This window comes from Myotis lucifugus, unplaced genomic scaffold (genome assembly GCF_000147115.1).
Source record: "Myotis lucifugus unplaced genomic scaffold, Myoluc2.0 scaffold_26, whole genome shotgun sequence".
NCBI classification, from domain to species: domain Eukaryota; kingdom Metazoa; phylum Chordata; class Mammalia; order Chiroptera; family Vespertilionidae; genus Myotis; species Myotis lucifugus.
This window is the reverse complement of record NW_005871074.1, coordinates 8,095,346-8,118,137: the sequence shown is the minus strand read 5'-3', so window position 1 is coordinate 8,118,137 and position 22,792 is coordinate 8,095,346. Positions and strand designations below refer to the sequence as shown.

At 41.7% G+C, this 22,792-nt stretch overlaps 1 protein-coding gene across 1 annotated transcript in view; it reads right to left on the bottom strand.

The window, feature by feature from the left end:
- BAG4 (BCL2 associated athanogene 4) overlaps window positions 1-22,792 on the bottom strand; it is a 32,685-nt gene that overhangs the window by 3,913 nt on the left and 5,980 nt on the right. The window contains exon 2 of the mRNA XM_006086235.3: window positions 17,526-17,633. Coding sequence (XP_006086297.1) covers window positions 17,526-17,633 — 108 coding nt within the window. The remainder of the gene's footprint in view (window positions 1-17,525; window positions 17,634-22,792) is intronic.

Sequence of the window (22,792 nt, the reverse complement as noted above, 5' to 3'; positions counted from 1 at the left end):
TGACCGGAATCAAACCTGGGACTTTTCAGTCCGCAGGCCGACGCTCTATCCACTGAGCCAAACCGGTTTCGGCCAAAGCATTCTTTCATGTATTATAATCACATATCATATATTAAACTCAGACTATCATTGTAGAGTCTGTGTCATAACAATGGGAGTATATTGAGATGATATGCCTTAGAGCAGTGCTTCCATTCTGAACATTTCCATAGGTATACCTAACAATTAGATCCTATAGCAGAGAACTTGTACTCACAAACTGGGGAGGGGATTCTGGGAAATGTGGGAGAGTGGCTAGAGAAAAAATAAAATAATCATGATACAATAGAAAGAAAAAAAAGACTACAGAGATAAACCTAGTTCTGCCAGAGGCTCTGTGTATATATAAGATCATAAAGTTATCTTGCAGGATTATAGTGAAAATTAAATGAGATGACATATATGAAATGCTTAATATAGTCCTGGCCAGTTTGCTCAGTGGTTACAGTGTTGGTCCACAGGCTGAAGGGTATCAGGTTCAATTCCCACTCAAGGGCACATACCTCAGTTGCAGACTCAATCTCTGACCCCAGTCAGGGTGCGAATGGGAGGCAACCAATCGTTTTGTCTCTCTCACATCAATGTTTCTCTCTCTCTCTCTCTCTCTCTCTCTCTCTCTCTACCTTTCCCCTTCTTTCCCCCCTCCTCCTCTCTCTCCTTCACTCTCTAAAAAAAAATCAATGAAAAACATCGTAAGGTGAAGATTTTTTTTTAATGCTTAATACAGTATCTGGCATGTAGTATGGTCAATAAAAGGAAATTATTTATAATATCACTAGAGGCCTGATTCACGAAATTCGTGCAAAAGTAGCCTTCGCAGCTGCGGCGACTACCTGGATCCCTCCCTCGCAGCCACAGCAGCTGCCTCCATCCCGGGGCTGCAGCCTGGCTTCGTCTGGAAAGACGTCCGGTCTAATTAGCATATTACTCTTTTATTATTATAGATTGTTGTTGGTATCATTTTGGCAAGGTCAGGAAATGAACCGTGATCATGTTCTTTGTACTAACATAAAATCAAGTTTTCCAATATTCATCTTTCTTGCTAAAACTACATAATCTTTCCCACTTTAGATCGAAGAATAAGAATCCTGTGCTGTTATCTATCTAGACTTATTGTGTTGATCATTTCCCAATGTATACAAATATCAAATCATTATTATGTTGTACACCTCAAACTAATATAATATTTCAGTTATACCTCAAAAAAAGAATCTGCCCAGTTGGCGTGGTTCAGTGGTTGAGTATCAACCTATGAACCAGGAGGTCATGGTTCGATTCCCCGTCAGGGCACATGCCTGGGTTGCAGGCTCAATCCCCAGTGTGAGGCACTCAGGAGGCAGCCGATCAATGATTTTCTCTCATCACTGATGTTTCTAGTTCTCTCTCCCTCTCCCTTCCTCTCTGAAATCAATAAATATATATATATATTTTAAAAGAATCCTGCACTAAGTTTGGCTCAGTGGATTGAGCGTCAGCCTGCGGATGGAAGGGTCCCAGGTTCAATTCCATTCAAGGGCTCATGTCTGGGTTGTGGGATCAATCCCCAGTGGGGGGCGTGCAGGAGGCAGCCAATTAATGATTCTCTCTCATCATTGATGTTTGTTTCTCTCTCCCTTTCCCTTCCTCTCTGAAATCAATATATATATATATATATATTAGAGGCCCGGTGCACAAAAATTTGTGCACTCGGGGGGGGGTGGGGTGTCCCTTAGCCCAGCCTGTGCCCTCTTGTAGTCTGGGACCCCTCAGGGGATAACCACTTGCTGGCTTAGGCCTGCTCCTCGGGGGACTGGGCCTAAGATGGCAATCAGACATCCCTCTGGCAGTCCGGCAGCCTTTGAGGGATGTCCACTTGCCAGCGGGGAGCAGGCCTAAGCTGCAGTCGGACATCCTTAGCACTGCTGAGGAGGCAGGAGAGGCTCCCACCACCACCGCTGTACCGGCAGCAATCAGCCTGGCTTGTGGCTGAGCAGAGCTCCCCATGTGGGAGCTCACTGATCACCAGAGGGCAGCTCCTGCATTGAGCGTCTGCCCCCTGGTGGTCAGTGTGTCTCATAGTGACCAGTCATTCCCAGTCTTTCTGCTGTTAGGGTCAGTTTGCATATTACCCTTTTATTATATAGGATAGAGGCCTGGTGCACAGGTAGGGGCCGGCTGGTTTGCCCTGAAGGGTATCCTGGATCAGGGTGGGGGTCCCGCTGGGGTGCCTGGCCAGCCTGGATGAGGAGATGATGGCTGTTTGCAGCTGGTCACACACCCTTCAGGGTGGGGGTCCCCCCTGGGGTGCCTGGCCAGTCTGGGTGAGGGGCTGAGGGCTGTTTTCAGGCTGGCGAGCAACTGAAGCTCCCAACCTCTCCTTTTTTTCTTTTTTCTTTTTTTTCTGGGATTTATTTACCTTCTATGGCTGTCACTGGAGCTGAGAGCCGGCTTTAGCTCTGAGGACGGCTCCAGCTTGAGGCCTCGGCTGCTGAAAGCAGGTATCTGGGGTTTGTTTGGCTTCTATAATTGAAACACTGTTGCAGCTCCAGCTCTGAGGCCTCTGCTGCTGAAAGCAGGTATCTGGGGTTTGTTTTGCTTCTATAATTGCAACATTGTTTCTTAGAGTGCAGCTCAGAGCCCGGCAGCGGCAGGCGGGGAATCTTGGCTTCCTCCATCACTGGAGAAAGCAAACCTCCTGTTCGCTTCAGCTGCCTGGCTGCTGGCCGCCATCTTGGTTGGCAGTTAATTTGCATATCGCCCTGATTAGCCAATGGGGAACGTGTCAGAGGTACGGTTAATTACCCTATTTGTCTTTTATTAGATTATTTGAATCCTGATCTTATATAGCTGTTAATGATGGAAGAAAATGAAATTCAAATTTGATTCCTAATCTAACACATAAAAAAGTGGAATAAATCAATGTGATCAATGTGAAAAATAACTTAAATTCCTAGTCATACTTTTATGGCAAGAAGATAAAAGACAAGCTATTATCACTACATGCCTGGGAGTGGTTCAACGGAAGATTTCAGCAAGGCATTCCCTGAGTAGAAGGACAATGAACCATCCTTTGTTAAAGCCATTAGGAGGCTGTTAAGGTCTTCTGCCCATGGGTTAATGTGCCTAAACAAAGAATCCCTTAATACAACATACACAGTTGGTGACTTAGCATCTATAAACTACCTCCAGCAAGGCCCCTATGAGGGATGGAGACAGCAACTAGAACATATGTCCTGACCAGAAATAGAATTGGCAACCTTACAGTGCAGAGGACAATGCCCAACCAACTGAGCCATCCCAGCCAGGGCTCTGTACTGTTATTTAACTTCTAGAAATCCTTCCTAAGAAAATGATTCAACTAGAGAAAAAGTTATAGGCATAAATTTGTTCATCACAGCATTATTTATAATCACACAAAATTATAAACAACCCAAATGCCCTATAATAATGGAATCATTAAGTAGATGATGGGCCATTCATTGAGGGAATTTTATTCTGCCTTTAAAAGTTACTATTAGCCCTGACCGGTTTGGCTCAATGGATAGAGCATCAGCCTGTGGACTGAAGGGTCACAGGTTCGATTCCAGTCAAGGGCATGTACCTTGGTTGTGGGCACATCCCCAGTAGGTGTGCAGGAGGCAGCTGATCGATGTTTCTCTCCCATCGATGTTTCTAGCTCTGTATCCCCCTCCCTTCCTCTCTGTAAAAAATCAAAAATATATATTTTAAAAATAAAAAAATAAAAATAAAAAGTGATATTAAAAAAAGAAAGTCACTAATTAACCTAGCTGGAGTGGCTGAGTTGGTTGAGCATAATCCGGTGCATGAAAGGTTGCCAGTTCAATCCATGTCTGGGCATATGCCCAGACTGCAGGCTCAATCCCCAGGTAGGTGGTGTGTAGGAAGCAGCCAATTGATGTTTCGCTCTCCCTCTCCGTTCCTCCCTTTCTAAAATTCAATTAAAAAAAATGACCAATTTTATTACATACTAGAGACCCGGTGTACGAAATTCGTGCACTGGGGGTGGGGGGTGTCCCCTCAGCCCAGCCTGTGCCCTCTCACAGTCCGGGAGCCCTGGGATTGGTCACCCCAAAAAGGTAGGCCCTGCCCACCTGGCCAGGGCTCTTCAATGGATCACCCCCACAGAGGGAGGCCCCGCCCACCTGCTACAGCCCACCAGTCAGTGGCCTGGGCCTCCCTCTGCAGGGCAATGGCCAGGCCCCCAACCAATCGCATTGCACCCACCTTGGCTGGCCTGGCGCCAGTGGGTGTCATAGCATGGTTGTCCACAAGGTCGTTCGGCTGTCCGGTCTAATTAGCATATTATGCTTTTATTATTATAGAAGATGTACATTTAGGGGTTCCATAAGAATATGAAATACAACCCTAGCCGGTTTGGCTCAGTGGATAGAGCGTCGGCCTGTGGACTGAAGGGTCCCAGGTTCGATTCCGGCCAAGGGTACATGCCCGGGTTGTGGGCTCGATCCCCAGTCGGGGGCATACAGGAGGCAGCCAATCAATGATTCTCTCTCATCATTGATGTTTCTATCTCTCTCTCCCTCTTCCTTCCTCTCTGAAATCAATAAAGAAATATATATATATAAAAAAAAAAAGAATATGAAATCCAAAGTCACATTGGGCAGTTGAGGCTAATATGCCATTCTAAACTAAGGAGAGGGAGGAAGGAGTCTAGTATTTCAACAAGAACATATGCAATTTACAAGTAGATGAGAAAGAGCAAACATGTGGTAAACAAATTCTTGCTGGGTCACCCAGAAACAATAGGATACAGAGGAGAACCTAACATACAAGAGTTACTTGGACCCTCCCTGTCTGCCTGTCACACTTAATTCATATATGCTAAGGAAAACAACTAGCGAGAATAGCTCCCATCCATTAAGCAGGTCTTTTGATCTGAATTCCTTTAAACCAGTGGTTCTCAACCTTGTGCACATTAGAATCACCTGGGAATCTTTTTAAAATCCTGATTTCTGGGCCTCATCCTCAGGAAATTCTGTTTCTTTGTTATGGGGTGGGGCCACAACATTAGTAACAAAGATTCCCAGGTGATTCTAATGTGCAGCCAAGGTTGAGAACCACTGCTTTAGACAGATAAGTGGGAAGGTCAAAGGTTTTTTTATGAGTCTTTTGTTTCTTAAAAATAACCAGCTTAAAATAATCGATATCCCAAAAGGACTATTTTGGGGTGGCAAACTCTGCTTTCCCTCACTAGGATAATATAATTAAGAGTGTTTTTGCTTCCCTTTCTTTATTTTCCAAATTATTAATAATAAAGTTGCACTCTTTATAGTAAAAAAATTTTTATGCTATTAAAAATGTCATTAAATCCCAAGAGTGTCTAGAATCTAGAGGGTTGCTAGGGCCACAGCATCTTCATTGGTATCTGAGTAGAGTATTGGTGTTTTTTTTTGTAATCCTTACCCAAGGATATTTTTCCATTGATTTTTAGAGAGTGGGAGGGAGGGGGAGAAACATCAATCTGAGAGAAACACACAGATTGGTTGTCTCCACCCTGGGATCATGCCTGCAACCAAGGTACGTGCCCTTGACCAGACTCAAACCCAGGACCCTTCAGTCCACAGGTGACACTCTTCCAAGTACAGACAGTCCTCGGGTTACGTCGGACATCATTTCGTGGTTACGTCACCATCTCCCATTTATTTATTAAAAATAAAAAGTTCCATCATTTTGACGTATGTACATATGTGCTTTATGTTTGTTATTATTTATTTACCACAAGTAAAGATCAGGAATTGTTATCTTTCTTTTAAATTTTTTTTACTGTTTGACTTCATTACTGCTGTGTATGTACTCCATGTGAGTGACGTAGGTGCTTATTTAGGTGGGTTCCGACTTACGGCAAAAATCGCGTTAAGTCTCGCCGTAGGAACGGATCTCCGACGTAACCCAAGGGCCTACTGTACACTATTTTAATGAAGAGGAAACTTGTATCTGGTGACAGCAAGCTGTGATGTGAAACATGTCAAGTGATATGTCGAGATGAAATCTGAAACTGAAGAAGAATTAAAATCTTTGACAGTCACTGAATTTCTGTAAAACTAGAGGCCCAGTGCACGGATTCGTGCACATTGAAAGGAAATTAATTAGAAGGTGGCCGGCAGGCGGGACTGGGAGACAGGCCACACACACCCTGGAGCCAACCTCCCATGGTCCCTCCCTGGCTGGCCGCACCTGGGGCGGCGCTGGGACTCGAAGGGTGTCTGCAGAGTGAGTGGGAACCCTCTGGCAGGTGGGGTCCCTCGGCCTGGCCTGCGGGAATCAGGCAGCTGGAAAGGAGCCCAGGCCGGCATCGCTCCCACTCATCCTGGCCCCGCTCCCGCTCATCCTGGCCCTGCTGCACCTGCCGCCGCCACCGCTCAGTAGTGCACTGTCGTGGAGGTGGGAGAGATTCACTCCGCCACAGTTGCTTTTGCCAGCATCTGGTGCCCCTCAGTCAGCTGAGCGGCACTCCTGCTGTGAGAATGCACTGACCACCAGGGGGCAGCTCCTGTGTTGAGCGTCTGCCCCCTGGTGGTCAGTGCATGTCATAGAGACCGGCCAAATGGTCGTTCGGCCATTCAGTCACTTAAGCTTTTATATAGATAGATACTCAATCTGGATTCCAGAGGAAGTCAAGAGACTGGAACTTTTTAAACTCAGAGAAATTCCCACTGCTACTCTTGTTCTAGATGAACATATAGCAAGACATGACTTAGCATTCAAAAGTGAAAATATGGCATTACATTGCAAGTTAAAGATTATCTAGTATGATATATTTCTACCAAAAGGTGATTTCATAGTTAATGGATTTTTGTATGGATGTAGAATCTAAAGAAGAGAAAAGTGGTCAGGACTCTCACCCAAAAAACGATACTGTTCAATAAATTCCCTTTCCATCTGATAAATGAATATCAAACAGCAAACATAAGTAATAATAAAAAATTCCTCTAGCAACACCACAACTCCTCCTGTTTTGTTTATATTGAAAAACACGGAAGGCTTCACCACAAAATATTCCAAGATTTCAGTTATCAACAGTCAACATCAACTTGAATTTCTACTAATACTAATTTTTGGAATTGTCAAATCAATTATCACCTCCCAGTTGCTTCCTCATGCACCACCTCTACAATTTTTGTCTCACAGGAGCGCCTCACCATAGTACTTAATAAGCTGTATTTTACAACCTAACTCCCCTTTAAATTAAATGAAAAAGTGATACAATGCCTTTTTGTATCATGATTTCTCAATTCAGAATGTTATAAAAGGAACTCAGTTCTTTGTTAGATCATCTCTATCCCCAGGCACTCTGTGTTCTATGGTGTAATCTCTCAGAAGCCAAGAGAATATCTCCTTTATCAGAAAATCAATGTGAAAACACCCAACGTCTTTCATCCTCTCCTGCAGGGCTCTGAGAAATCATTTGGTCTGGCCCTGCCAAGGCATTAGGGGTGAGTTAATTAAATGTTTGACCACATATAGCAGGCTAATTTTTAAGTTGATAATTTTGTATGGCCTGCAAATGATGTTCTAAATATCCAAATGGCCCTTTGGCAGGAAAAAAGGTTTCCCACCTCTGCTTTAGAAGGTACAAGGAAAAGAAGCTTTAGAAAACCAGGTTGAATTAATAATCAATGAGAGGATTTTACTTCTTTTTAAAAAAACTGATTTTTAGACAGAGGAAAGGGGAGAAGAGGGAGAGAGAGAGACATCTATTGTTGCCTCCCACACTCATACTGACTGTGATGGAACCGCAACCTGGGTTTGTGCCCTGATCAGAACCAAACCCTCCACCTTTTGGTGCACAGGACAACGCTCTAACCAACTGAGCCACACTGGTCAGGGCTCAATAAGAGGATTTTTAAACAATCCACATCATTACTAGAAAACTGCATGTTTGTCATACAAATTACTTCCTGTTTTTTAGATGTCTTCATGAGTTCATACCTTTTCCCAAGTACCCCCTTGTTGGTAGATCACTAACCTACAATGTGCATGTGTACAAAAAAACATGGAGTCAGTTGCTAAAGATGTTGGTTAAAGATGAGGTAATGATGATATTTCAGAAATGTTTCGAAGTTTTCAAGTCTTCTTCTGAAAAGTAGTCTGGCAGCACAGCAAAGAAAATAAAGAAGTTCCTGGCCCAGTTTCAGAGCTCTGAAACAGAAGCCAAAGAGGAAGAAAATCAAGACAAGGCTTCTTTCACTTCCAGAAGTCCTTGATGGAAATGAAGGAGTTATTAGAGAAAATAAGAGGTAATCTTAGTTTAAAGAACTCAGAGAATACCTCACGAACTTCATCAACAGTCTGGTGACACAATATCTTCTGCCTCTGTATGAGTTGGTGTACTTCAGTGCTGCTCACACCCTGCTCCATGAATCGCCCTACATGCTCCTCTTAACAATCCTTACTATTAGCTGAAGAACGAAGCTCTGAAAAATGAGGAAAGCTATATATCAAAGATTGCCCCAATAGCTGCACAGTACATAAACTGCACCTGACAGTGAAGCAGGCTAATCAACGTGGTGCATTGAGAAGAAGCCTTAGCAACATTAACAGCTTTTAAAGAAATGGATATAAATTCCACATTCTCAGAAAACAAATACATGTAATTATGCATTCTTGGTTTATTAAAACTGTTTCTGAATTAGAATTTTTAAGATATATAAAACCTACCAAATAGAAGAATGATTATGTAGCAAGACTAACATGAAGTGGCAGTGAGAAGGCAAATGAGTGACACCATTTAATTTTTTTTTAAAAGAAACTAGTCATATCTACATACCACTACAGGAGTCTGCTTTGGTCAGAAGATAAACTGTAATTCCCCCATGATGTTTCATCAGAAAATACATGTGCTACCCCATTCGGGTAGATGTCTAGATACCTTTGGGTCACTACTGTTGCTTTCAAAAAATCATTACAAGTAATAAGTGACTCTTTCTTAAACATATGTAATATACACATGTAATAAATTCCTTCCCTTAAGAGGGGAAAATACCATGTTCTAAGAACAATCTTTACCAATAAGATCAATTGATGAAATCATAAAAATTAACATTGCTAAGAAAAATTGTGACTCATACTTAAAAGAGTGATGTCTTTCTCTCACATTAACTGTAAAAGTAATGCATGCTACTCCTCAATTTGATCTATATGCAATCCCAACGAAAATCCTAGGTACCTTTTGTGCTGAAATTGAAAGGTGATCCTAAAATTCATATGAAATTGCAAGGGACCCAGAACAGCCAAGGCAATCTTGAAAAAGAAAGTTGGAGGACTCATACTTACTGATTTCAAATTTTACTACAGAACTATAGTATTCAAAACAATCTGATATTGCCATAAACTCATATATATGGTCAGCTGATTTTCAACAAAGGTACCAAGATATTTCAATGAGGAAAGACTAGTCTTTTCAACAGATGGTACTAAAATATTTGGATAGGCATGTGGAAAGGAATGAAGTTGAACCCTACTTCACACCATATACAGAAATTAACTAAAAATGGATCACAGCCCCCTAAATATAAAAGCTAAAACTATTTTTTTTTAAAGCTCTTTAAAGAAAACATAGGAGCAAATCTCTGTGACCTTGGCTTCAGTGATGGTTTCTTAGATAGAGCACCAAAAGCAAAAGCAACAAAGGAAAGAAAAGATAAATCAGACTTCAAAATAAAAAACATCAAAATTAAAAACATTTGTGCTCCAAAGGACACTATCAAGAGAGTGAAAAGGCCGAAACCGGTTTGGCTCAGTGGATAGAGCGTCGGCCTGCGGACTGAAAGGTCCCAGGTTCGATTCCGGTCAAGGGCATGTACCTGGGTTGCGGGCACATCCCCAGTGGGAGATGTGCAGGAGGCAGCTGATCGATGTTTCTCTCTCATCGATGTTTCTAGCTCTCTATCTCTCTCCCTTCCTCTCTGTAAAAAATCAATAAAATATATTTTTTAAAAAAAAGAGAGTGAAAAGCCCTGGCCCAGTTGGTTGAGCGTCATCCCATGCACCAAGAGGTCACTGGTTCAATTCCGGGACAGGGCACATGCCTGTGTTGCAATTCCCCCGTAGGGGGTGTGCAAGAGGAAGCCCATCCATGTTTCCCTCATTGATCATTCTCTCTCTCTCTCTCTCTCTCTCTCTCTCTCTCTCTCTCTCTCCCTCTCGCTCTCTCTCTCTCTCTCCCTCTCTCCCTCCCTCCCCCCCTTTCCCTCCTCTTTCACTGAAATCAATAAAAAATACATTTTAAAAAAAAGAGTGAATGACATCCACAGAATGGGAGAAAATATTTGTAAGTCATATATTTCATAAGAGACTTTTATCTAGAATACATAAAGAACTCTTACAAGTCAACAATTTTCAAAAATCCATTATAAAAATGGACAAAGGATCTGAATAGTTCTCCAAATAAGATACATGAATGGCTAATAATAAGCACATGAAAATACCTTCAACATCATTAGTCATCAGGGATCTGCAAATTAAAACCACAATGAGATACCACTTCATGCCCACTAGATATATTAGTTTAAAAAAAAAAAGGAAAATAGCAAGTGTTGGCAAGAATATGGAAAAACTGAAACCCTCATTCATTGCTGCTGGGGATGTGAGTTGATGCAGTTGCTTTGGAAAACAGTTTGTCAGTTCCTCAAACTGTTATACAGAGTTAACATATGACGCAGCATTTCCACTCCTAGGTACCTACCCAAGCAAGAGAACGGAAAACATATGTCCATATAAAAACCGGTACACAAATGTTTATAGCAGCATGACTCAAAACAGACAAAAAGTAGAAAAACTCAAATTTCTATTAACCAATAAATAGGTAAAATAAATATGGTATAACCACAGAATGGATATTACTATTTGGCCATAGAAAAGAAATGACATGACACAACATGAAAGAACATTATACTAAGTGAAAGAAGCAAGTCACAGGATACCAGTCACATGATTCTGTTTACATGAAATGTCCAGAATAGACAAACTCAGAGAGATTAAAAAGTAGATTCAAGGTTGCCAGGAGCTAGGAGGTGGGAGAAATGGGGTGACAGGTATATAGTTTCTATTTGGGGTGATGAAACTGTTCTGGAATTTGACAGTGATTATAGTTGCACAACCTGTGAATGTACTAAGAACAACTGAACTGTTCACCTGAAAGGGTGGGTGGCCAAACCACAAGCATGTAGCACTAAGCAATAACAATGCCTGCTTCTCAATTTCAGTCACAGGAATGATGACACATTAGAAAAATGGAAATTTGTGATAGATAAGTAGTAACATGATTGTTATCTTTATTTTGCATTCCACTATCTCGGATCAACCTTATCCTAAAGTTCACATATACTTGATTATTATTTTTAAAAATAGATTGCTTTTATATTTCCCCTAAATAAATATGCAAACCTTGCTCTAACTTTAATTATTCTGGCTCAAAATCAATCTTAAAGAATTGATTACATCAACAAATTAATGAGGGGAAAAAAGGAACATAATGTGTTTTTTTTTAGGTGAATTAATTATTCAGCCCCATAAAAAAACTTACTGCTATTATTTCAGCCTACATATCACTAATAAATTAGAACAGAATTGAATATAGTATCCAACTATTTGAAATCCATCAGAATTATATTAGTACTAGAGGCCCAGTGCACAAAAATTTGTGCACTTGGGGGTCCCTCAGCCTGGTCTATGCCCTCTTGCAGTGTGGGATCCCTCGGAGGATGTCCACCCCAGTGGGGACCCTCACCCCATGGAGGTTTGACCAGCCTGGGTGAGGGGCTGATGGCTGTTTTCAGGCTGGCCACACCCCCTTTAGGGTGGGGGGTCCCCAGTGGGGTGCCTGGCCAGTCTGGGTGAGGGGCTGAGGGCTGTTTTCAGGCTGGCCAAGCACCCTGGCGACATAAGCTCCCAGCCTCTCCTTTTTTTCTTTTTTTATTCTGGGATTTATTTACCTTCCATAATTGAAACTTTGTTGCCTTTAGCGGAGGCCTGAGGAAAGCTTGGCTTCCTCCATCGCCAGGGGCAACCCACCCCTGCTCGCTCCAGCTCCGTGGCCACCGCTGGCTGAAAGCAGGTACCTGGGGTTTGTTTACCTTCTATAATTGAAACTTTGTTGCTTTCAGTGGAGCTCAGAGCTGGGCCGTGGCAGGCGGGGAACCTTGGCTTCCTCCATCACTCTAGCAAGCAAGCCTCCTGCTCGCTCCAGCTCCGTGGCTGCCGGCCGCCATCTTGGTTGGGTTAATTTGCATATAGCTGCTCTGATTTGGCTGGTGGGCGTGGCTTAAGGTGTAGCGAAAGTATGGTCAATTTGCATGTTTGTCTTTTATTAGTATAGGATAGTTTACAGTGATCGAAATTTTAATTCTGCAGAGAACATTATTTTACATGAATTCTTACCTGGATCTAAAATTCAAATTCTTTGAAAGCTACTTAAGTGCAGCCACTGTAAAATTGAATATACAGTGGGGCCTTGATTTACGAGTGTCCCGACTAACGAGTTTTTTCAAGATATGAGCCGTCTCTCGGCTGATTTTTTGCTTTGAGTTGCGAGCTAAAATTCAGGTTACATACGAGCCAGCTTCAGATACCCCACCACTAGTTGCGCAGCAAACGTCACAGTGATTTGACATACAGGTAATTTGAGTTACGAGCTCCATCACGGAATGAATTAAACTTGTAAGTCAAGGCCCCACTGTACTACAATAATATTTTTAAAATATTATTTGCATGTAAAATATGGTATCTAGATAGAAAAAAAAATAGAAGGAAATACAGAAATGTGACATTATTGCTTTATTAGGGTGGCCAGATTATGAGTGACTAACTTTTTTAACATTTCCTCATTGGTAGAATCATCTCTGAAAAAAGTAATTTGGCTATCCTATATAATAAAAGGCTAATATGCAAATCGCTGAACAGTGGAATGACTGGTCGCTATAACGCACACTGACCACCAGGGGGCAGATGCTCAACGCAGGAGTTGCCCCCTGGTGGTCAGGTGCACTCCCACAAGAGGAGTGCTGCTCAGCCAGAAGCCAGGCTCACGGCTAGCAAGTGCAGCAGCAGTGGCGGGGAGCCTCTCCCACCTTTGCAGCAGGCAGACATCCCTGGAGGGGTCCTGGACTGCAAGAGGGTGCAGGCTGGGTTGAGGAACAACCCCCCTCCCCACCCAGTGCACAAATGTTGTGCACCAGGGCCTCTAGTATTTAATAACAATGTATTTGCATCAAAATGACTGCATGTAAACAGCTTTCAAATAATTTGAATGTTAGATCCAGATCAGAGTTCATGTAAATTAAGGTTCTCTGCAGAATTAAATTTTCAGATTACCCCAGAGAAATCCTTATCTCATACAGAAAAGTAAAAAACCATGTTGAGTAAAAAGAGCAAGGAGAGAATGCTAGGGTAAAACCACTCAGATCAAGTTTTAAAACATTAAATAATACTATATAAATACATACACAAGCAGTAAAAGCATAAACACATGTATAATATAATAAATATAACTTCAAAAATGGAAAGAAATGTTATATGGGGCTCCATTGTATTTGTTTTACTTTTTTTAAAATATATTTTATTGATTTTTTACAGAGAGGAAGGAAGAAGGATAGAGAGTTAGAAACATCAATGAGAGAGAAACATCCATCAGCTGCCTCCCACACACCTCCTACCGGGGATGTGCCCACAACCAAGGTACATGCCCTTGACCGGAATCGAACCTGGGACCCTTCAGTCTGCAGGCCGACGCTCTATCCATTGAGCCAAACTGGTTAGGGCTGTTTTACTTTTTAAAAAAAATCTGAAACAAATGTGGCAAACTTAAAAACTGACAAAGGAGCTGGATTTAAAAATGTACATTTTTTTGTTTGCTTTCAATATGCTTGAAATATTTAAAATAAAAGAAGTCAAATTTTCTTCTTTTTAAATATTTTTTTATTGATTTCAGAGAGGAAGGGAGAGGGAGAGAGAGATAGAAACATCAATGATGAGAGAGAATCATTGATTGGCTGCCTCCTGCACGATTGAGCCTGCAACCCAGGCATGTGCCCTGACTGGGAATCAAACCATGACCTCCTGGTGCATAGGTCAATGCTCAACCACTAAGCTATGTCTGGGCAGAAGTCAAATGTTCTTACTCCAAAGGCAAAGCAACAGAAGCAAAAATAAATAAGTGGGACAAATATCAAAAAGCTTCTGCACAGCAAAGAAAAAACCATGACAAAATGAAAGCACATTTCTCCTACTGAATGGGAGAAAATGTTTGCAAATTCTATTTCTGATAAGGAGTTAATATACAAAATATATAAAGACCTCATACAAGTCAATAGCAAAAATAATCAGTTTAAGATGGCAGAAGATCTGAACAGACATTTTTTTCAAGGAAGACGTATAGATGGCCAGCAGGTACATGAAAGAGTCTTAATATCACTGATCATCGGGGAAATGTAAATCAAAACCACAATGAGATAGCACCCCACACCTGTTAGAATGCCTATTATCAAAAGAGGCAAGAAACAAGTGTTAGTATGGATGTAGAGAAAAGGGAACCTTTTTTGCACTGCTGGTGGGATTATAAATTGGTGCAGCCACTATGGAAACGAGTATAGAAGTTCCTCAAAAAATTAAAAATAGAACTACTACGTGACCCAGCAATGCCATATCTAGAAATATATCCAAAGAATACAAAACATTAATTCAAAAAGGTATCTGTACCCCCATGTTCAGTAAAGTATCCTATATAATAAAAGCCCAGCGACTGAACCGTGAACAACTGCTCGACCAGTTGCTATGACAGCCACTGACCAGCAGGGGGCAGATGCTCAATGCAGGAGCTGCCCCCTGGTGGTCAATGAGCTCCCACAGTGGGAGTGCCACTCCGCTGACCAGGATGAGCGGCTGCTCCCACAGCGGGTGGATCCCCATAGGCCACACCCCCCACCAGTGCACAAATCCTGTGCACCAAGCCTCTAGTTATTTTTAATAGCCAAGGCATGGAAACAACCAAAATGTTCATAAATGGATCAACAGATAAAGAAAATGTGGTATATGTATACAATGGAATATTATTCATCCATAAAATAGAAGAAAATCTTGACAATTGGAACTACATGGATGGACCTTGAGGGCATTATGCTAAGTGAATATCATATTATCTCACTTATATGTGGAATCTAAACAAAACACAAACAGCCCAACTCAAAGATACAGAGAACAGACTGGTGGTTTCGAGGATGAGAGAAAGGGGCAGCAGGAATAAATGAAGGCAGTCAAAAGGTACGAACTTTCAGCTATAAAAAATATAAATTATGAAGATGTAATGTATAGCATGGTGACCATAGTTAATACTGTACCATATATCTCAAAGTTGCTAAAAGAATAAGCCTTAAAATGTTTCATCACAAAAAAATAAAATTTGTAATTATGTATGGTAATGAATGTTAACTAGACTTATCATCTTGCAATATCTACACTAATAAAAGAGAAACATGGTAATTAGCGTACGACCGCTACCCTTCCCATTGGCTAATCAGTATATCCTTATGCAAATTAACTGTCAGCCAAGATGGCGGCCGGCAGCCAGGCAGCTGGAAGCGAACATGAGGCTTGCTTGCTCCAGTGACTGCAGACTCCAACGTTCCCCGCCTGACTTGCTGGCCTCTGAGCTGCAACTCTAAGAAACATTGTAACAAATATAGAAGCTAAACAAAACCCCAGAAACCGGCTTTCAGCTGGCCGGGATCTCAGAGCTGGAGTTATACATTGTTTCGATTATAGAACACAAACAAACCAGATACCTGCTTTCAGCAGCGGAAGCCTCAGAGCTAGAGCCAGAGCTAAAGCTGGCCCAGAATAAAAAAAAAAAAAAGAAAAAGAAAAAAAGGAGCGGTTGGGAGCTTCAGTCAACTGCCAGCCTGAAAGCAGCCCTCAGCTCCTCACCCAGACTGGCCAGGCACCCCAGTGGGGACCCCCACCCTGAAGGGTGTGTGACCAGCTGCAAACAGCCATCATCACCTCACCCAGGCTGGCCAGGCACCCCAGTGGGACCCCCACCCTGATCCAGGACACCCTTCAGGGCAAACCAGCCGGCCCCCACCCGTGCACCAGGCCTCTATTCTATATAGTAAAAGGGTAATATGCCTCCCAGCACCGGGATCAGCGGAGCCGAGAGGCCTCCTGGCACCGGATCAGCGTGACAGGGGGCAGCGCCTAAACCCCCTGATCACCCTGCGGCTCTGTGTGTGACAGGGTAGAGCCATAACCTCCCCATCGGCCCTGCCCTGAGTGTGAGAGTGGTGGTGCCCCAACCCCCTGATCGGTCCTGCTCTGTGGGTGATAAGGGGGCGGCGCCCCAACCCCCCCCTACACGGCCCTGCTCTGTGTGTGATGGGGTAGAGCCATAATCTCCCCATCGGCCCTACCCTGAGTGTGACAGTGGTGGTACCCCAACCCCCTCATCGGCCCTGTTCTGTGGGTGATAGAGGGCGGCGACCCAACCCCCTGATCTGCCCTGCTGTGTGTGTGACAGGGGGCGGTGCCCTAACTCCCCTATCAGCCCTACTCTGTGCGTGACAGTGGGGAGCTCCCCAACCCGCTGATGGGCCCTGCTCTGTGCATGACAGGGGGGAGCTCCTCAACCCCCTGATCGGCCCTGCTCTGTGCATGACAGGGGGGAGCTCCCCAACCCCCTGATTGGCCCTGCTCTGTGCGTGACAGGGTACGGAACCCCAACCCCCCTGATGGGCCATGCTCTGTGCGTGACAGGGGGCAGCGCCCCAACCCCCTGATTGGCCCTGCAGGGTATGGAGCCCCTACCCCCCTGATGGGCCCTGCTCTGTGCGTGACGGGGCAGCGCCCCAACCCCCTGATTGGCCCTGCTCAGTGCGTCACAGGGGGTGGCGCCGCAACCTCCCCATCGACCCTGCCTTGAGTGTGATAGGGGGTGGCGCCCCAACTCCCGAATCAGCCCTGCTCTGAGCCCGACCAGGGGCTGCACCTAGGGATTGGGCCTGCCCTCTGCCACCCAGGAGCAGGCCTAAGCCAGCAGGTCGTTATCTCCCGAGGGGTCCCAGACTGCAAGAGGGCACAGGCCGGGCTGAGGGACCCCCCCTTCCCGCCCGAGTGCACAAATTTTTGTGCACCGGGCCTCTAGTATACAAATATTGAATCATTATGTTATATACCTCAAACTAATATAATGTTATATATGCCAATTATATTTCTAAAAAAGGTCAAATTTAAAAAAATAAGTACATTTTATTTTTGTTTCCAGATCCTGAGAAATAAACTATTATGCCTTAAGCTATCTTTGTTATAGGTAATATTTGTCTAGATATTTATCTTTAAGCTAAAAATATTAAGATGATTAAGATAGAATATATTAAATAACAAAACCCCACACATCATTACTATGAAATCTCCATAGTTCCTGAAAATAAATCAGTTCATTAAGAAAATATTCAGAAACTCTTGTCAATTTTAGACCATACCTGGCCTTGCATTTCCGGTCTTACAGGATATGTACTTGTTGGGTAAGGAGCCCTAGGTCGGGCAGAGTTCCAGTAGCTGGAATTGTAGCTAGGATATGGTGGCTGCTCCTAAAACAAAAAACAAAAGAAAGTGGAAAATAAATGCACTTTTACTAACATTCTTACATTATTCTGAGAAGTTGAAAGAGACAGATATGTTTCAAAAAAGAAGAAAAAGCACTAGAACCCTTCTATAAAATCAATTATTATTAAATTGATGCAGATATATATGATAAATCACATGCCCTGGGACAGGGTGGGGAACCTTTCTTCTGCCAAGAGCCATTCAGATATTTATAACATCATTCATGGGCTGTACAAAATTATCAACTTAAAAATTAGCCTGCTATATTTGGTCAAACATTTAATTAACTCACCCCTAATGCCTTGGCAGGGCCAGACCAAACAATATGGCCCATTGGCTGGATGTTTCCCACCCTTCCCTAGAACAAAACAATATTGACTGTCTAGTAAAAGCCTGTTCTTATGCATTATGCCAATACTACCAGACCAAATGATATATAAAGGAATTTTACTATGTCAAGATGATTAGCAAAACCAGAAACATTAGATTCCTTTATCCCTCTCCAGTCACTAACTCCATCAATACTAAAATTTAATTAATGCAGCAAATTATAGTTCTTTGCCATTGTTGAGTAGTATTTACTTATTTCAATAACTTTGGAACTTGAAAGTATTACTACTAAACTTTACCTCAAATTTACTTTATTAAACTTTTAGTACTTCAAATACATAAAACTTTAATACTCAACTTCTTTGCCTGGCTACTCTAGTTTTTTCACATTCCTCTACACCAGTGATGGTGAACCTTTTGAGCTCGGCGTGTCAGCATTTTGAAAAACCCTAACTTAACTCTGGTGCCGTGTCACATATAGAAATTTTTTGATATTTGCAACCATAGTAAAACAAAGATTTATATTTTTGATATTTATTTTATATATTTAAATGCCATTTAACAAAGAAAAATCAACCAAAAAATGAGTTCACGTGTCAGATCATAGGTTCACCATCACTGCTCTACACTCTGCTATGGCTCAGCTTTGTGCTGGTAACCTATAACTAACTTCATATCAGGAATTAATATAGAACAATTTGGTAATTTTCTCCAAGGAGAAAAATCTAGCTATGACATTAAACTCTACAGCTTTTAAGTCCAACTCAGAAAGTTAATGTAATTATTTGCAATAAGCCAATAAAACTCTGATGAGACAAGATCAACTCAAAACTTTTCAAAGTCTGGTTTAATATATACATTTGTTACCCTATAAGCTGTTATTGTGCTTTGAACTTTGTAGTTTAGGTATAGTTTTAAGCTTAAACAGAATCTTTGAATTTTCCCCAAAAACTGTGAATAAGGTTTCACAAAGAAGTGAACTGGCAGTGTGATCACTGAGAGTTTAATTTTCACCATCTGAGCTTAATTACAATACTTATCCGTTTCATAAAACTGTTCCTAAAGTTTGTAATTATTCTATATGACAGTATACTAGGTGTACCGGTTAATAATGACGGATTTTGTAATCAAAGAAAACACGATAATTTCAAGAGAAACATCAAAAGTGCTTTATTCAAAGTAATGTCCATTGCTAGCTACACATGTCCCCCATCTTTCAGGTAATTTGTGGATACCGTCCCAATAGAACTTTTCTTGTTTTGAGGCAAACCATTCAGAGACTCAATTTTCATCTTCTTCGTATGTTTTGAAGTGCTGCTCAGAAAGTGCATGTGCCATTGATCGGAACAAGTGTTAATCTGAAAGAGCAAGGTCTGGTGAATACAGCGGGTAGGTTAATACTTCCCAGTCAAGACCTTTTAACGTGTCTTTAACTGGTTTTGAAGTGTGTGATGGTGCGTTATCATGAAGCAAAATCACTTTGCTGTGTCTTCTGGCACATTCTGGTCGTTTCACGATCAGAGCGTGGTTCAAATTGATTATTTGTTGCCGGTAGCAATCAGTATTAATGGTTTCACCTGGTTTTAGAAGCCCATAATACACCACACCCTCCTGATCCCACCAAACGCAAAGCATTGTCTTCTTTCCATAGCGATTTGGCCTTGCAGTCGATATTGATGGTTGACCTGGATCAACCCATGATTTTGTGCGTTTGGGATTCTCAAAATAAATCCACTTTTCATCGCCAGTCACAATTCGATGCAAAAAAGACTTTCTTTCATGCCGTTGAAGCAACATTTTACTGATGACTTTTTGGTTTTCCATTTGTCTTTCGTTCAGTTGATGTGGCACCCATTTTCCTTCCTTTAAAATCTTTCCCATTGCTTGTAAAAGATCGGAAATTGTTTGCTGAGCAACGTTTAATCTTTCTGCAAGTTGTTTTTGAGTTTGACACGCATCTTCATCCAATAATGCTTGTAATTGTTGGTCTTCAAACATTTTAAATTAACCTGGACTTTCTTTGTCTTTCACATCGAAATCATCACCTTTAAAAAGCGTTTAACCCAGCGTTCCCAAGTATCTTGAGATGGAGCATGTTCACCATAAGCTTCCCGAAGTGTACGGTAACTTTCAGCAGCACTTTTCTTCAAAATAAAGTAATGAATTAAAAGTTCCCGCAAATGCTCTTCTTTTTGGCACGAAATTCAACATTTTTAAGCGTAAAAATATCTATGATGTTAACACCTTCAGCAAATTTGACATATGAAGTTTTAAAGCTTGCTGTCAATACAACAAAATAGCATACATATCAAATCGCATACATATCAACATATGTGTAACTCCATCTATTGAAAAAATCCATATTATTAACTGGTACACCTAGTACAAACTGGGCAAGTAACATCTCCTTTTACATAATATAGAAAAACAGCAAGATTTTAAAAAATGTTTCGGGCAAACTTCAGATCCTAACTACCAAATTTCTCAGACAAATTCCCCTGATTACTATATTTCCTTCCTTCTCCTGGTTAAAGGGTGAGCATTTGACTAATTAATTGATTTCTCTCCACCAAGAATTTGAATCTTGAGCAAAGAGATGAAAAAACAAGAGTTGAAGCTAACTCACTCCAGTGGTGGTCAACTACTACCTTATTCCCCAGAACTATTTTGTTTTTTTCTTTCCTACTGATTCTCTGAGGTACCCCACATTTTTACTACCTCTCCACCCTTGCATCCCTCATGCCACCCATGTCCTCATTTCCTTCCTTACTTAATCCCCTGCCACTCTTTCCCTCAGATATACTCACCCTACAAACACCTAATCCAGTTTAAAACTAAGTTATCCACTGATTTCACATCTGTACTTCATCTAAATATCTGGGGGAGAAAAACACAAGCTTTCTGATTTCACTATAAATTCATGACCACAAATTTCAGGTAGACACTCAGCACTGCCTAGCAACTATATTGCACTTCCTTAATATGTTTATCACACTTTCCTGAACCATTTCTACTCTTATCCCACCCTTCATTTTTCAAGTGACAACTTTATCTCACATTTCACTTAAAATCAAATAAAGAAAACGCAGTAGCAGCAATCAGACAGAAATTCCTTCATCTTCCTACTAAATCCACCAAATACCATATCTGTCACTGTATTCCCAGAAAGCATGAATGAAGTGCCCTTGGCCCTACTAAAGGCCAATTCTTCCACACTGTTCTGGACCACATAACTTCTTCCTAATACTTTACTCCTGCAATTATCCTGTTCTTTCACAAATCATCTATTTCTCCTTATAGAGCAGATTACTTCCAATAGAATACAAACCTGTCCTCAGGACTACCCTAAACAAATATTGTAATATTTTTAAACTACCATAACTAACAATGGTAAGAGATTGGGTGTATAAATAAACAAGATTAACAATTACTGAAGATGAGTGATGGATATCTGGGATTTTTATTATAATAGTCTCTTTTATATCTGTTTGAAAGTTTCTATAATAAAAGTTAAAAAACAAAACTGTGGGGCAGGGATTGAAAGTAGACTTTCCTTAAATATACACTGTTTTCAACATTTAACTTTATAACAACTGTAAATATTTTACATAATTATAAAAAATAATGAAATGTTTTTAAATCCCTAAAAGAAAGCAAAAACTACTCAGTATTGAATTGAAAGAACCACCTCACAAAGAGAAACTATTTCAAGTGGACATAAAGCATAGTAATTTGACCAACATCCCTATCGGGATATGCAAACGTTATAGAGTACCAAAAACAAAACAAAAAACTTGAAGTTTCTTCAGTCATCATCTGAATAATTAGCAACATTGTTAGTATTTTTGATACTGTTGTGTGGGAACTATAATTGCAAATGAATGACTATGCTGTGTGGTTGAAAATCAGTATTTTTACAGTAGGAGATAAGAGATATGAGAATAATAAAATTTTACATTTTTAATAGTTAATTTGAATTGGAAATATCAGTAGGAATTCAAAAAATTTATATTTTAAAAAGACTTACAAAATACTTAATCCAATTAACTCAGTTTCCTTAATGGATATCCTTAGTGGTACACTGACTTCAGAGAGGAAGGGAGAGAGGGAGAGAGGGTGAGAGGGAGAGAGGAAGAGAGGGAGAGAAGGAGGGGGGGGGGAGAGAGAGAAACATATATATATGTGTGTGTGTGTGTATGTGTATATATATGTGTGTGTGTGTGTGTGTGTGTGTGTGTATCTACACTAATAAAAGAGAAACATGGTAATTAGCGTACGACCACTACCCTTCCCATTGGCTAATCAGCATATCCTTATGCAAATTAACTGTCAGCCAAGATGGCAGCCGGCAGCCAGGCAGCTGGAAGCGAACATGAGGCTTGCTTGCTCCAGTGACTGCGGACTCCAACGTTCCCCGCCTGACTTGCCGGCCTCTGAGCTGCAACTCTAAGAAACATTGTAACAAATATAGAAGCTAAACAAAACCCCAGAAACCAGCTTACAGCCAGTCGGGATCTCAGAGCTGGAGTTATACATTGTTTCGATTATAGAATGCAATCAGCAGCGGAAGCCTCAGAGCTAGAGCCAGAGCTAAAGCTGGCCCAGAATAAAAAAAAAAAAAAAGAAAGAAAAAAAGGAGCGGTTGGGAGCTTCAGTCAACAACCGCCAGCCTGAAAGCAGCCCTCAGCCCCTCACCCAGACTGGCCAGGCACCCCAGTGGGGACCCCCACCCTGAAGGGTGTGTGACCAGCTGCAAACAGCCATCATCCCCTCATCCAGGCTGCCCAGGCACCCCAGTGGAGACCCCCACCCT